General features: G+C 39.9%; 1 protein-coding gene across 5 annotated transcripts in view; it reads left to right on the top strand.

Annotated features, from left to right (window-relative positions):
• Nucleotides 1-15,777, top strand: part of Caap1 (caspase activity and apoptosis inhibitor 1) — a 98,663-nt gene that overhangs the window by 57,973 nt on the left and 24,913 nt on the right. Inside the window, exon 6 of one of the 5 annotated variants that reach the window (XM_052176760.1) lies at nucleotides 14,713-14,827. The exons of the other annotated variants lie outside the window; for them this stretch is intronic. Within the exon in view, the coding sequence (XP_052032720.1) occupies nucleotides 14,713-14,717 (5 nt within the window). The 3' untranslated portion in view covers nucleotides 14,718-14,827. Of the gene's footprint in view, nucleotides 1-14,712; nucleotides 14,828-15,777 lie in introns of those variants that run through there. 5 annotated transcript variants of the gene reach the window in all.

Genomic DNA, 15,777 nt, shown 5'->3' with positions numbered 1-15,777 from the left:
CAATGCTTTCAGTGAAAAGAACAGTTTCATTTTTTGGTCCATTTTATCCCCAGCCTTCACTACTCAGAGAGAACCACTTTCAAGTCTTTCACTGTCTCACAGTATTTATCTCGAGATCACGAGATACCATGATTCTTAATCCGTTCTCTGCTATTTCTGTTCTAGATGTTACCTGTTCCTCTACTATGGACTATGGAGATTAAACTTTAGTTCCTATACCTTTCCCCTAAACACTCACCACCTTTTATCCTCATACAGAAGATCTCACCTTTTCTGCTAAAGTTAGCATTTGGTATTTACATTAGTTTTTACATAATTCTCTATATCAGGATGATGTGACATGTATATGATATTTCCTTCTTTGGTCCAGTTTTTGCAATTATATTTGGAGCTAATATGATTGCTCCAATCTCTTTCTGAGGGATCTGTATAGCAGACACTAATTTAGGCCCAAATATAAATCTGAATTAGATTCAGAGGCACATGGGATTATCTCTCTTCTTTTCTCTTTTCTTTTTGGCATTTCGACAGACTCACTGTTCGAGGATGATCTCAGTCCGTTGGTCAACCCTCCATTTTGTGAGCAGTCTGTCTTTAGCTTTTGTTTCCCATTTTGATGACATGTCTGTTGTGGTAGCTTCCTTTTAAACACAGCATGAGAACTGTAATGTTTTGGTTCATTGATGTAACTCAGTATGGCCCAGTTTTAAACAAGCCTTACCAAAACTTTATGAGAAAAGGAATTTAAAATTGAAGTCATCAGAAGCACCATACCAGTGCCTATTAGCTGAAGCTCTTAAGAGTCCATTTGTCGCCCGGTTTTTGATCCCTAATGTGTATTGTCTCTGTTCTTTGGAAGCTTTCAGAGTCTGATCTTTTGTCCCCTGTTCTGCAATTGCCTGATGAAGTGTCAGGTGTGGATTTTCATGCCATTCAGTTCTGGGAAGCTTTTAAAGTATTACTTCTTGGGTAAGTGTTTCTTCTCGGTTGTGGCCTTATGTTTTGCTGGGTTATCTGATCTAAAATTCATTTTCTTACTTTCAGTTTTCAACTTTATTCTTCATCTTTCTCACATACTTTTCAATATTCTTTTCCTGTATTCTCTGTAAGTAAAGAAAAATCACATTTTTAACTTCCTAGAGATTTTGCTGCTATTTTCTTGTGAATATTCCCTTTTAAACCTGACATGAAATATTTGTGTCTATGAGGTAGTGGTTCCAGAATGGAACTTGTGTCCTGGTTGGCCGTGTTGGTCGAGCTTGGACCTCAGACTGACCTTCATCTTAGTAGAGCAGCCTCTGATCCTCTCAGGAGCATGGCGAGACAGTCATATGAGGTACACATATGTAATCGGTGTCAATGTCCTTTGTTTATTCTGTGCTTTTAGTGTTTTAACTCTGATATGTTGTAGGGAATTTCTTTTCTGGTCCAGTCTTATTTAGTGCTTTGTAGGTCTCTGGTACCTAAAGGTGTCTCTCTGAATTTTCTTCTTTGATTTTACTGAAAAATTCTCTACATCTCATTTGTGTCTTAGTTTCCTTTTCTCTGCACCTATTTTGAAGGTTAGGTCTTTTCATGGTGTGCCAAAGCTCTTCTGTGTCCCATTCATAGTTTAAAAAGAATGTTTGTATTAGACTTTACTGAATGGCCTGGTTCCTCCACATTGTCTTCAGCCCTGTTTCCCACACAGTCCACTCAAGTTCCCATTTACCCATGATGACATATTCATCTCCAGCATCATTTCAGTTTGCTTTTCTTCAGCAGCTATAGCTGTACTAACTTTACTGAATTCTTTTTTTCCATCTTGGATTAGCCTACACATTTCACCTAGCTTATTGTTTTTGTCTCTTGAAGTAATTTTATATATTCTTTAAGGTGTTTGAACATAGTTAAAATCATTCTTTTAAGGTCTTTAGAAGATCTTCCACAATATTATTTTGGAGTAACTTTTGGGGTAACAGTTGTGTACATCTTCCTGTGCCTGTTCATCTGTGTGTGTGTGTGTGTGTGTGCGCACATCACTTTTTTTTCCCACCCTGAGACTTGTATATCTGAACTACTTTGTAAAGTGCATCTTTCTTTTGCTCTAGTAACATTTCTTCTTGCAGTGTAGGCATACACAGTGTTCAGGAGAGGGATTAAGTTGTAAGAGGGCTGAGTTGTTGTGAGTCCTTATAGAACTGGTACTGTAGGCTGCAGGTTGTATCCCTAGTTTTGTTAGGAAAATTGACTACTGTCTATACAGACCCTGTCCGAGTCCGCATACTCTTGGCTGTTTTCTCCTGCCTTTTGCTGTGCTCTCCAAGTCAGTTGAAGCAAGGAGATCATGGGAAGCTGGATGTATAGTAGAAAAAGCCTTGGTCTGTCTGGGAGATCTGGAAAGCAAGGTTCTGAAAGAGAAGGAAAAGGCAGCTTTTAGGGTGGGAAGGAATGGGGATAGGAACAGTGCCAAGGCAGCAAGCAGGTTCAAAAATGATCAAGAAATCTTGTAATAGATTGGCCCTAAGTAAACCCTTTCAGTGTGGAATTTTTAAATAAGGTCTGATTTCACATGTAATATTCAGGATCACCAGAATAATATAAATTTATATTGCTGCCTATAATGTTTGTAGGCTTATTATAACATAGTTAGAAGGAAAACTAAAGACCATCCAAACAAAATCTTCTGCCTAAAGAGATTCTAAAAGCATCAGAAAGCATGACATACTTTTTAATCTCTTAGTGAAAATGATAATTTCAGAATGATTGTTTTATTGATAAACATTGATGTAATAGCTTTTTACAAGATTTTGCTATTAATGTGGAAGAAAATATCAATAAGATTAAGATATCAAATTATATTTTGAGTATGGGAACTTTTACTTATAATATAATCCTTTTTTATTTCTACAAAAATTGCAATGTATAGTAAGAGAAAAAGCATTTATTGTGTTCCTTATTTGCAGCTAAATTTAAACATTAAAATACTGTATTTTCTTGTCAAATTTCATATATAGTTCTTCCCTGCTATTAGCATTAAACTATGTAAACTGAGTTCTTATGTATTCTGCAGCTTGTAAAAAAAGGGTTTTGTTTTGCACTAGTTTATCAGATTGCTGCTCTAGTCACTGGAGAAAAAAATACTATTGCATGGTTGCATGTGGAGGACACTAATCAGCCTAAGATTGATGTAATTGCTTTTTCATACAGTTAACATCACTGCCCACTTTGATTCATTCTTCCCCCTCAGTCTGTAGGTGGGAAATTGTCTGACTTGAAATTCTGTTTTGCCAGGATATGAATTTTATGTGTCAAAAAAAAAAAAAAACTCTCCTGTAGCTTACAGGAGTAGATGAAATGCATCTCTACCAGTTGCAGACTGGTACATGGACAGTTGACAATATAAGGTCTGGGTTAACATGACTCCACTGCCTTACGAACCAATGCTGTTTTCTAAAGCTTGATAGTCCTTAATGATGGGTAAACATGTTGTTGATAGTTAGTTTTGAACCTTCAAAATTAACCTTTAATTAAGCATATTGTTGTGAAATCAGGAACTTTCAAATTATAGTTTCTCTAACAGTAAATCTGTAAATCATCAGTGTTGAACACATTTTATTGATAATTGGTTTGAAATTACTTGCATATTATTTCTGAGCAGTTGTTAGAAAATAAAATTTTGACTGGTTCGTCAGTGTATAGAGCTTATCAAACTTTGTGAACAGGAATTTAGGGTGACTAGCTAACCACTGTAGCCTGCTTTGAAGCCGCCCTTCCTGAATAGCCATTTTGTGCTCTCTTCTTCCCCCTTTCCTCAACCCACTAGTAACTCCTTTCTTCTGCATTTTCTTATCTTTAGCTTTTCTTTTTCCTCGGGACAGGATTTCTCTCTATAGCCTTGGCTATCCTGGAACTCACCCTGTAGATAAGGCTGGCCTTGAACTCAGAGATCCCCTCTGACTCCCTGGTGCTGGGATCCAAGGCATGCACTGCTACCACCACCGCTATCACCACTACCAGGATCACTTTGTCTGCTTAATTGGTCACTGAAAAAAAAACAAAAAACCTTAATATTTACTTAAAAGTGAGTACATACCATGCATATCCTTTTGGGTTACCCCCCTCGGGATAATTTACTTCCACCCATTTACCTGCAATTTTCATGATGTTTTAAATAGCTGAGTAGTATTCTATTGTGTAAATGAAGCACATTTTCTTTATTCTTCAGTTGAGGGATCCAGTTTCTGGCTATGATGAATAAAGCTGCATTGAACATAGTGGATCAAGTGTCCTTGTGGGATGGTGGAGTATCTCTTGGTATATGCACAGGAGTGGTATAGCTGGGTTTTGAGGTACAGCTATTCCCAGTTTTCTGAGAAGTTGGCAGATTTATTTATCTAGAGTGGTTTAAAGTTTACACTCCTACAAGCAATGGAGGGGGGTTGTTGCTGCACATCCTCACTAGCATGGCTCTCTCTGTGTTTTTGGTCTTTAGCCATTTTGGTGGGTGTAAAGTGGAATCTCAGGGTTGTTTTGATTTGCACTTCCCTGATGACTAAGGACACTGAACATTTCTTTATGTGTTTCTTAGCCATTAAGGATTCATCTGTTGAAAATTCTCTATTTAACTCTGTACCTCATTTTTTAATTGGGTTATTTGGTCTGTTGGTTTTCTAACTTTTGGGAGCTATGGGCATCTTGTGGAAGAGGTGGGGGAAGGATTGTGGGACTCGGAGGGGATAGGAACTCCACAGGAAGACCAACAGAGTCAACTAACCTGGACCCTGGGGGGCTCCCAGAGACTGAACCACCAGCCAAAGAGCATATGTGGGCTAGACCTAGTCCTGCCAGCCTGTATGTAGAAGATGTGTAGCTTGATCTTCATGCAAGTTTTCCCCAACAACTAGAGTTGGGGGCGGGGGGGGGGGGGGGCTGACCTGACTTTGTTACCTGCCTGTAGATCCTGCTCCCTAACTGGGCCTCCTTGTCTGGCCTCAGTGGGAGAGGATGTGCCAGGGTGGATTTGTACTTACAGGGTGCCTCCTCCTCCTCAGAGAACAAGGTGAAGGGAGGATGGAGGCTTATATGGGGGAGGGCATGGGGGTGGTGATGGCTGGAGGATAGAAGGGACTGCAATCAGATGTAAAGTGCATAAATAATGGGAAAAAATGAGAAAAACTGTTGTAAATATTAAGAAAGGGGCCGGGGAGTTAGCTCAGTGAAGAAGAAGATCTGAGTTAGCTTCCCAAAGCCCATATTTTAAAGGCTGGGTGTGGTGGCGCATGCCTGCAGTCCCAGTGCTGAGGAAGCAAAACTAGGTGGATCCCTTAGCCCACTGGGTAGCCAGCCTAGCCTAGCCTGGTCTAATGGGCAATTCCCAGACCTATGAGAGATCTTGTGTTTAAAAACAGGGTGAATGAGTGACCTCTGGCTTCCATGCTCCTGAAAATATACGTGCATGCATACTCAGACCCACATATACATCCACAAGGACCTTCATAAAACAGTTAAGAAAAATACAATTGAAGAAAAAAGTTGTTATGAACTTAAAAACTTGGCTTTTAATTTTCAGACAGAAATTTTATAATCATAGAAACCAAACAGGATTAAAAAAATCAAGTGTATTATGTATGTTTGTGTGTGTGGAGGTCTGCAGACAGCTGGTGGGACTTGTCTCCCTCCTTCAACGGGGGGGGGGGGGGGGGGGGTGGGGGGTGGGGGGTGGGGGATGGGGGTGGGGGGGGGTGGTGGTGGTGGTGGTGGTGGTGGTGGTGGTGGGAGGGGAGGGGGGGTGCGGGGGGGTAGGGGGCGGTGGGGGGGGGGGGAGGAATTCCATCAGACTTGGTCCAGGTGCCTTTACCTGCTGGGACATCTCATGGGCTTTGGACCCAGGATTTGTTTTCTTTCCTTTTTTTTAGCTGTACATACTAATGTGCCAGTGTGGGTCTGTGCACTTGAGCACAGTGCCCACAGAGACCAGAGGAGATGCCTGATCCCCGTGGAGCTGGTGTTGCAGGCAGTTGTGAACCTGACTCATCTTCTCTACAGGAGCAGGCTCGCTCCTGCCCACTGAGCCATCTCTACAGCACTCACACTTGCTTTGTTTGTTTTGTTTTTTGATGAACTGAGATCTAGCTTCAAATATTACCTTTAATTGGTTTGTGTGAATAGACTAAACTCATTTTTAATATTTATTTTGAATTGCAGTGAAGAATCTAAGATTTTTTTCAGCCCACAATCATTTCAGTGCATGTAGTAACTCAAATGTAGTTCTTTTCCTTGTATTTCTTCCCCACAAATGGGTTTTAGTTATCAAAAGTACATGCATATTCATTTATTTTGAAGTGGAAGTTGGTTTTGTTTTGTTTTGTTTTGTTTTTTTTTTTTGGAAAAGCTTTGTTTCGTTAATTCCTAAGGTGTTTTTTGTTGGTGTTGTTGGTGTTTGTTTTTTTTTAATATCGTGGATTTTTGTAACTTACTTGGACAGAAGAGAATACTATTGGGTAGAGTACCATTTAGATAAAATTTAATAGTTGTAATGCTTTTCTTATTTCTAAATTATAATCTGTTAATTATATTAATGGTATGCAAACTTTTTCCCTAAGTAAATTATACAATGATGTGTATCCACGCACATATGGATTCATATATGAGACTCCATTTTCCAAGTATATAAGAAATAAAACAAAAAAGGCATGCTACCATCTGGAGAGAAAACATCTTCACAAATAAGAAAACCAAGGGGACTGGTCAATATCCTTAAGATATCAAGACATCGTACATCTAATTAAGAAATTATAAGGTCTTAGTATTTTTTTATTGATATATTTTTTATTTACATTTCAAATGATTTCCTCTTTTCTGGGTCCCCACTCCCCGCAAGTCCCATAAGCCCTCTTCCATCCCCCTATACTTCCATCCACCCCTTCCCACTTCCCTGTTCTGGAATTCCGCTATACTCTTGCACTGAGTCTTTCTAGAACCAGGGGCCACTTCTCCATTCTTTTTGGACATCATTTAATATGTGGATTATGTCTTGGGTACTCAAAGTTTCTAGGCTAATATCCACTTATCAGTGAGTGCATACCATGATTGATCTTTTGAGAATGGGTTACCTCACTTAGTATGATGTTCTCCAGCTCCATCCATTTGTCTAAGAATTTCATGAATTCATTGTTTCTAATGGCTGAATAGTACTCCATTGTGTAAATATACTACATTTTTTGTATCAATTCCTTCTTTGAAGGGCACCTGGGTTCTTTCCAGCTTCTGGCTACTACAAATAGGGCTGCTGTGAACATAGTGGAGCATGTGTCCTTATTGCATGCTGAAGAATCCTCTGGGTATGCCCAGGAGTGGTATAACAGGGTCCTCAGGAAGTGTCATGCCTAGTTTTCTGAGGAACCGCCAGACTGTTTTCCAAAGTGGTTGCACCATCTTGCAATCCCACCAGCAGTGGAGGAGTGTTCCTCTTTCTCCACATCCTCGCCAACACCTGCTGTCTCCTGAGTTTTTGACCTTAGCCATTCTGACTTGTGTGAGGTGAAATCTCAGGGTTGTTTTGCTAACTATGGTGGCTTATTCCTCAGGTTCAGTGACAGTTGCAGGTGAGAGTGTTGGGAGGCACACAGAGGAAGCACACACAGCAGTGACAGGTGACATTCAGTAGTGAAAGACTTGACAGCGTGACGATGATGGGTCTTGGAAGAAGCAAAGGCAAGCCGCACCGCACAGGAATGATACTTTAAGTATCATAGCATGGATTGTGTGAGAGTTGGTGTTTCTAATGATGGAGTTAATCTGCAAGCAGTGGGAGCAATTTCGGCAAATAGATTTTGTTGTAAAAATATATTGTTGAGGAAACTTTATTCAAGCTTCTGTTCTTGATTTACTAGGTAAAAGTAGCCTCTACCTCAGGCAACTATATGGAAACACATTATTATACATATTTACATGTATTTGGATTTGAATTGAGTCTTGGTTGCAATCACAGTCTCTAAGCCTGCTGGAAACAATGGAATGAAACAATGTTTTTCATTGAAACAATAGAATGAAAGAAATGGATTGTGCACTTCTGGTACTTAGTCCCTTAAAGTCATTTCATGCTTGTGTTTATTGCTGAAAGCTCCTAGAGGCCCAGAACTAGTGAGCTGGATTTGGTGCTTTCCAGGTATAAATTAAGACAAGCATAGTGGCTCACGCCATTAACTTCAGCACTCAGAAGGTAGGGACAGGTGAATCTAAGTTCAAGGCCAGGCTGGTCTACATAATGAGCTCCAAGACAGTCAGGCCAGATAGTGTGACCCTATCACAAAACCAGAGCAGAAAGTAGGGTTGAGGAGATGGCTGAGTGGTTAAGAGCACTTGGGCCTCTCACAGAGCGCCCAAGTTTGGTTGCCCATACCTATGAGGTGCTTTACAACCATTGTAGCTTCAGTTCCAAGGAATACGATGCTTGTTTCTGACCTTCCTGGGTACCAGGCAGGGACACATGTGATGCACCTGCATACATGCGGGCAGAACATTTGTATGCATAAAATCTACAAAGAAAATCAATTCTCCCTTAAAAATAAACTCCCAATAGGTGGGGTGGGGTGGATAGTGGGGGTGGGGGTGAGGGGAATGAGGGAGGATCTGTATGAGGGGATACTGGGAGGAGAGGGGCAGCTGATACTGGGATATAAAGCGAATAAATAAATTTTGGAAACTCCAAATAAAGGTATAAATTCAATGAAGGGCATTATTAGGAATGACAGGCTATTCAGTCTGGCAGATAAGTGACAGAGTTAACAAATACTGCTTACAACTCTCTTGCTCTCCCAAGTATTTTTTCTATGGACATAGTTGCTGTTATAGGTCTGGTGTTTATGATTACATAAATAAAACCTTTGTGTATGTGTGAATGGTTTTGAGGCCTAGACAAAGTGAAATTTCGTAATGTACTTTTCATTTAATAAGTATGGGCAGAATACTGTATTTGCGAGAGTTTGCTCACACAACGGCTAAGTAATCATAATTTTCATTAGCCATGAGTTTGCTATCTCGGGCTTTCACCAAACATTCTGTTAGTGCATTGTTTTACATTTGGGGGCTGTGGTATCTTGAAATGGACAGTCCTTGTGTATGTTTTCACAGTAGTCCCTGTAAGCATTTAAATCTAACAAGTCAGAGCAACGGCTATTTCAGATAAGTGATAGCACCTCAGCAAAATAACAAAAAGCACAAGGAACTTAAAATACACTTTCTGTGTTCTAACTTTGTCCATTCTTTTATAAAGGGTGGAGTTATAGAAAGGCGAGAACTTCAGATTTTTATGTTTAATTGCACTAACGGCATGTGTTGACAAGTCATAAATAACCCACTCAGAGGGACTAAATAAATTGGTTTCCAGCAGCAGTGATTCATCTTCTGCCTCTCATTGCCATCAGGCTGAGAGACAGCTTCTTTCTGTCGGCTGATAGGGAAAATATTTGATAGTTTAACAGCCCCGCTTCTATTCTTACAATAGCTATCTCACCTTCTGTAGCAGTTACATTTAAAATATATAAATGCAGTAATTAAATCTTGTTCTTTTAGTTAAAACTTTGGAAATTTATAACTGCTCAGTCTGGTATTTTTACAATATTCTGGTGGCAGTCAAAGTGCTTTGCTCTAGCAGTGCTCCTCAGTGTATCTATGTCTCTCCCTTTTTTTTTTTTTTTTCTGAGACAGGGTTTCTCTGTGTAGCCCTGGCTGTCCTGGAACTCACTCAGTAGACCAGGCTGGCCTCGAACTCAGAAATCCACCTGCCTCTTTTTTTTTTTTTCTGAGATAGGGTTTCTCTGTGTAGCCCTGGCTGTCCTGGAACTCACTCAGTATCTATGTCTCTTAATCCTCTCCATTTTGTTGCCAGGCCATTCATATACGTAAAGTTTACCTTTTAATGGTGTCTTTTTTTTTTTTTTTACAGGATTATGGTTTGTCATTATCTAAATTAAGAAAATCATTATAATCTGAAAAGATGTGTTTTACTGGTGAAGGCATCCCTTCATCCTTACTTCTCTCAGGCCCTGGCAACACCAATACCATGTTTATACTTGGACTTGCCTATGAGTGGATCATGCAAATGGGGGACTATAATCGGCATCTGGCTTTGTATCTAGCGTTTTGATTTTATTGTTCATCTGTCCATGTGGTCACATGCACAGTACCCCCTTGTGTTTACCCCCAGTCAGTACCCCAGCATCTACAAAGCTAGAATTTTAGAAATGTAGTCATTACTAATTTTAGTAAGTTGACTGCAGTGTGGCTTACTACATTTTCTTTCATTTGGGGTCATTGAGATCCTTAGATTTATCACCTTATTTCTTAGGTCCTATTTGGAAGATTTGGGGTTATCATTTCTACAAATATTCTTTTATTTTTTTTAAAAGATTTATTTATTTTTATTTATATGAGTACACCATAGCTGTCTTCAAACACACACCAGAAGAGGGCATCAGATCCCATTACAGATGGTTGTGAACCATCATGTGGTTGCTGGGAATTGAACTCAGGACCTCTGGAAGAGCAGTCAGTGCTCTTAACCAGAGAGCCATTTCTCCAGCGCCTCTACAAATATTCTTATTGCCCTACGTTTTTCTTTGAGCACTCCAATTATGCATATATAACACTGTCAGCAAATCTTACTATTGCTTTGTTCATTATCTGTCTTTTAAACTCATCAGCCTAAACCAGTGTTGAACCCATTCAGTGCATTTCTCTGATAGGCGCCTCTGTACATTGTCCGCCCAACTTTGAAAGGGCTGGAATCAGTTCTGATACCTCTTTGGAAACAATGCTTGTCCTCCTAACTCTAGCAGCTGTTCAACTGCTTGCTTCAGCTGAGTTCATTTTCCCCTCACATGGAGAGAGCCTAGTTTCTTTGTCCGCCTAGCAACTTTTGATGGAATGCCACCCATTTTTAATGCTTTGCTGCAAGTGCAACATTTTAATTGCATAAGTAGTAATGAACCTTTTTATCGAAACATAGTTACTATAAAGAGTTTAGAACTTTCTGTTCTTGATTTTGAGGTCTGGCAGGCAGAACTGTATCACGTTCAACCTCCTGCTAATTATTCCCTGGTACTGAGACACCCTCTGGGTCTAACATGTAAACTCTCCACCTGGCTAAGTAAGCAGACGCTGTGCCTGACCTTGGGGCACAGCCACCACTCCTCCCCCCACCCCCACCCCCTTTCCTTGGCCTCAGGGAGCTTTGGTGCTCAGCTGAGTCTTGAGTCTTGAGTGCTCTCTTTGTATTGCTCTCTTTCACCTCCATTGCAGTCTTTCTGGACTTAGACTCGACTTCCTCATGAGGGGATGGTTTGTGCTCCCCCTGGGCTCCATTGCTTCCCTGCTCTACCCAGATGATCTCAAAACAGTTGTAGGCCAGCCCTTATTTAGTCCCTTCTTCTGTCCTGCCATATAGTGAATTCATGTCTCCTTTGTTCTCTCTGGGTTTTGGTTGTTTTTGTGGATGAGCAAATCCATTTCCTGTTACTTCATTTTGACCAGAACTGGAGCTTCCTATAATTTTGGTATTTCACTGAGAATAAAATCCTGACTTGCTTTCTCTTCCCGCTGTTAGCACTGGGATGCTGTTCTGTCGTCTGGCCTTCTTGGTTTCTGAATAAGAAGTTGCTGGTAAATAAGCTGTTACTCTCTTGTGGGAAATATGCCTTTTTTATTTTTTTTACTGTCATAATATTGGCTTTATTTCTTTGTCTCCTTGTGTTCTGCAACTCTAGCTACGTGTGAATTAGGCCTTTTGTTTGACATTGTCGCAAAGATCTCCAAAGCTTTGTTGAAAATAAAAGGGTTTCTCTTGTTCTGATTAGATAATTTACTAGATTATCTTAAAATTGAGTGATTCATTCCAATTTTATGTCTTTCTCAGTCTTTCTGTTAATCCCATAAGTATGCTTTGAAGTCTTTTAAGTTGTATATTTCAATTATTAAATCTCCATTTGGCTCTTTTTGTTTATTTGTTTTTTTGTTTTGTTTTGTTTTGTTTTGCTTTTCTTATGTCTTTGTGGAGAGACCTGTCACTTCATTCATCCAGATAGCACTTTACTTCATTAAACATGGTCAAAGTAACTGTTGTTCTGTCTTTAATAGTTCTAATGCCCAGGCAATGTAGATTTAACAGATATCTTACTTCCATTTCATTTAAACAAAAGAAGATTGTTAGCACACCAAAAACTCCAGGATTATTTGCATTTTGTTTATTTATTTGTTTGTATTGATTTTTGCTTTGTTACTCAAAATTGAGAATACTTAGGTAATGTTTATATAGGAAATAAATTGTCAAATTCTTGAAAAAGACAAAAAGTAGTAAGGCGCTGGATCATATTAGTTATCAATCACAAGCATTGCAAGTTAAAATTACAGTGATGTGGCTCAAAACGTCCCTCAGAATGCAGACTCTGCCGTCAGCAAAGGCCCCATGGGGAGCTGGATCTTTGGCAGCCCTCTCAGAAGTTCTAATGCTGGCCTTTGTATGTAGCCAGGAGAATAGAACTTTGCCTTAGAGTACACACCAGACAAAAGTTCATCTTCAATGCAGGTTTTCCTTTGTCTACTTCGTTTTGATTTCCCAATCAACCCCCTCCCACTTCTCTGTCCTGGTAATCCCCTACATTGCTGCATCAAGCCTTTCCAGTACCAGGGCCCTCTCCTTCCTTCTACTTGGGAATCATTTGATGCATGAATTGTGCCTTGGGTATTCAGAGCTTCTGGGCTAATATCCACTTATCAGTGACTGCATTCCATGTGTGTTCTTTTGTGAATGGGTTACCTCACTTAGGATAATATTTTCCAGTTCCAACCATTTGCCTAAGAATTTCAAGAATTCATTGTTTTTAATTGCTGAGTAGTATTCCATTGTGTAAATATACCACATTTTCTGTATCCATTCCTCCATTGAGGGACATCTGGGTTCTTTCCAGCTTCTGGCTATTATAAATAAGGCTGCTATGAACATAGTGGAGCATGTGTCCTTATTACATGCTGGAGAATCCTCTGGGTATATGCCCAGGAGTGGTATAACAGGGTCCTAGGAGGAGGATTTCCTAGGAGGAGGACTTCAAAGCCTCCCTCCCCACTCCAGTGACACATTTCCTCCAACAAGGCTGCACCCATTCGAACAATGCCACACCTCCTAATAGTGCCAGTCCCTGGGCCAAACATACTCAAAGCACTGCAAGGTTTTTTGTGTTCTGTCACGGTCTCTGTGCATGAATATGCACATCAGTCCTGTTGTGTCTGGAAGACACTGTCCTTGCAACCCTTCACCATCTCTGGGTCTTGTAGTCTTTCTGCCTCCACTTCTGCATGCATCCCTGAGCCCCCAGGAAAGGGTTTTCATGAAGGCATCCCCTTGAGGACTGAGTGCTCTAAACTCCCCCCTCTCTGCACGTTGTCTGCCTGTGGATTTCTTTGTTAATTTGCATCAGTTTCAAGAAGTTCTGATGGTGATTGAGTGATGAACATTTATAATTGATGATTTCCACTGCAGCACAGCACAAGCTCAGGCAGGGAGGCTCAGCCAATGAAAGGCTACCTTGTTTGCTTGACAGAATGTGTTGCTTATTGCATTAGTTTCTTCATCTGTGCTGTGTTTTATGCAAGAAAATGTTTACCCTTGTTAAAAGTGGCCTGTCACCTAGCAGCTGCTCGTCCAGCCCTGTTCCTTTTAACAGTGTGTTTTGACTTAGCTCATCTGCTTCCTCTATTTACTAGTTTTTCAAAAAGAGGTATTTTATGCTGGCATAAAATTTAAAATTTTTTCATCAGCTTACAGATTTGTGTTTTTTCTATATTCTTTGTTTACATTCCAAATGCTTTTCCCTTTCCCAGTTCCCCCCTCTCCATATGTCCCATAAGCCCTCTTCCCTCCACCCATTCCCCAATCACCCCCCTCCAATTTCTTTGTCCTGGTACTTCCCTATGATCCTGGATCAAGCCTTTCCAGCACCAGGGCTTTCTCCTTCTTTTTGGACTTTATTGATGATAAAATAGTATGATAATATCTTAGGGTTTTTTTTTTTCAGAATTAAATAAGATTCAATACAATTTGATAGCAGCCTATGGCCCTTATTAAACAGCAAAAAGAAAGAAAGAAGAAAAGAAAGAAAGAAAGTGAATGTACAGATCTGTTTTATGCTTTAAAATAATGTTTATATGATAGTTTGATAATACAAAGACAAATGTAGTAAGTTGTACCGTAAAGTATAAAGTACTTTAAGGGGTTGGGGATTTAGCTCAGTGGGGATTTAGCTCAGAGCCTAGCAGGGGCAAGGCTCTGGGTTTGGTTCTCAGCTCTATGAAAGAAAAAAAAAAGACAAAATAACGAAAGTACAGAAGTAGAGTAGAGGTTCTCAGCCTGTGGGTTGTGACCTTTGGGGGGGGTCACATAGCAGATATTCGCATTATTATTCGTAACAGTAGTGAAATAATTTTATGGCTGGGGGTCACCACAACATGAGAAACTGTACTAAAGGGTCACAGCATTAGGAGGATTAAGAACCACAAATTATTATTATTATTATTATTATTATTTAATCAAATGGACATGTAGGCAACAATCTGCTGCCATCTTCCTGAGAGAAATAACTGAATTAAAATACTCGAAGAGCACTCAGGAACAGTTTCCTTGTCATGAAACACACTTTCTTATTTTAATTCTCATGTGTTACTTATTTTTCATTGTAGCTTAGGCTAGCCTGGAACATTCTATGTGGCTAAAGGCTGGCCTCAGACACATGAGCTTCCTGCCAAAGCCTCCCAGATGTTGGGATGAGAACATGAGAACTTCTCTGATTTTGGAAACACAGAAGTGTTGAAGTCCTTCTCAAGTCTTTAACAGGTAGTATTTCCTTCTACCTATGAACAGATTCTATGACCAATCAATAATTCAGCAGTTGTTTTGGCTTTAAACGAAAGAGATAACATTCCTAAGAATTTATTATGTATGTTTCTTGCCACTGAGCGAGCAAGACAAATACATACCCATCAGTGCTGACTAGTTGGTAATTTCTGAAACATGAAGGCAAGGCTCCTCATAAATAACAGAGTAACAGAATCACGGAGAATTTGGCAGAGATCAGTCTGTAGATGGATGACTTAGTCTGTAAGCAAATAGCTGCTCAACTTCTCACTTTTAAGGATGCCTTTTTTTCTGACCTAGATGCTTGGATATCAATACAGATGATAGAATTTTTACGACAAAGGCTAATATCAGCTGAGCACTGTATCTGAAGGCACATTGTATTTTAAGTGGGGAGCAGGGAGTCACCTCCTACCCTGTTAGGGATAGAAAACTACTTTTCCATGCTATTGTACAAGTTAGCTATGACTGTTCAAATGAGTTGAATTTGACATGGTGTCTTGGGATGAGAAATTGCTATAAATTTTGTTGATGACCCTCAAAACTCTGCCATTAAAACAGTTGGCAGTAGCTGAGCATGGTGGAACACAACCATGCCTGATTTAGGTAATTCTGAGTACTTCTTTTATGCATGAAAGGAGAACGCTTTACCAGTTGAGCCCCATCGCAGCCTCCTGACTGCCTTATACATAAACTGTGTCTATTGAGCACTGTGCAGACACAGATGAGATCCGAAATAGAATCCTCCCAGGGTTCCAGAGCCCTATTGTGAAACCCCATGATAAAAAAAGCTCAGTTCAAATGCCTGATTCCTCATTCTAGATATCCCCAGCCAAAGACCCAGACTGTATGTATAATAATATGAAACATAGACGTCTAAATACATTTTT

This window comes from Apodemus sylvaticus, chromosome 3, assembly GCF_947179515.1.
Source record: "Apodemus sylvaticus chromosome 3, mApoSyl1.1, whole genome shotgun sequence".
Classification (NCBI taxonomy): domain Eukaryota; kingdom Metazoa; phylum Chordata; class Mammalia; order Rodentia; family Muridae; genus Apodemus; species Apodemus sylvaticus.
This window is presented reverse-complemented; position numbering and strand designations above follow the sequence as displayed.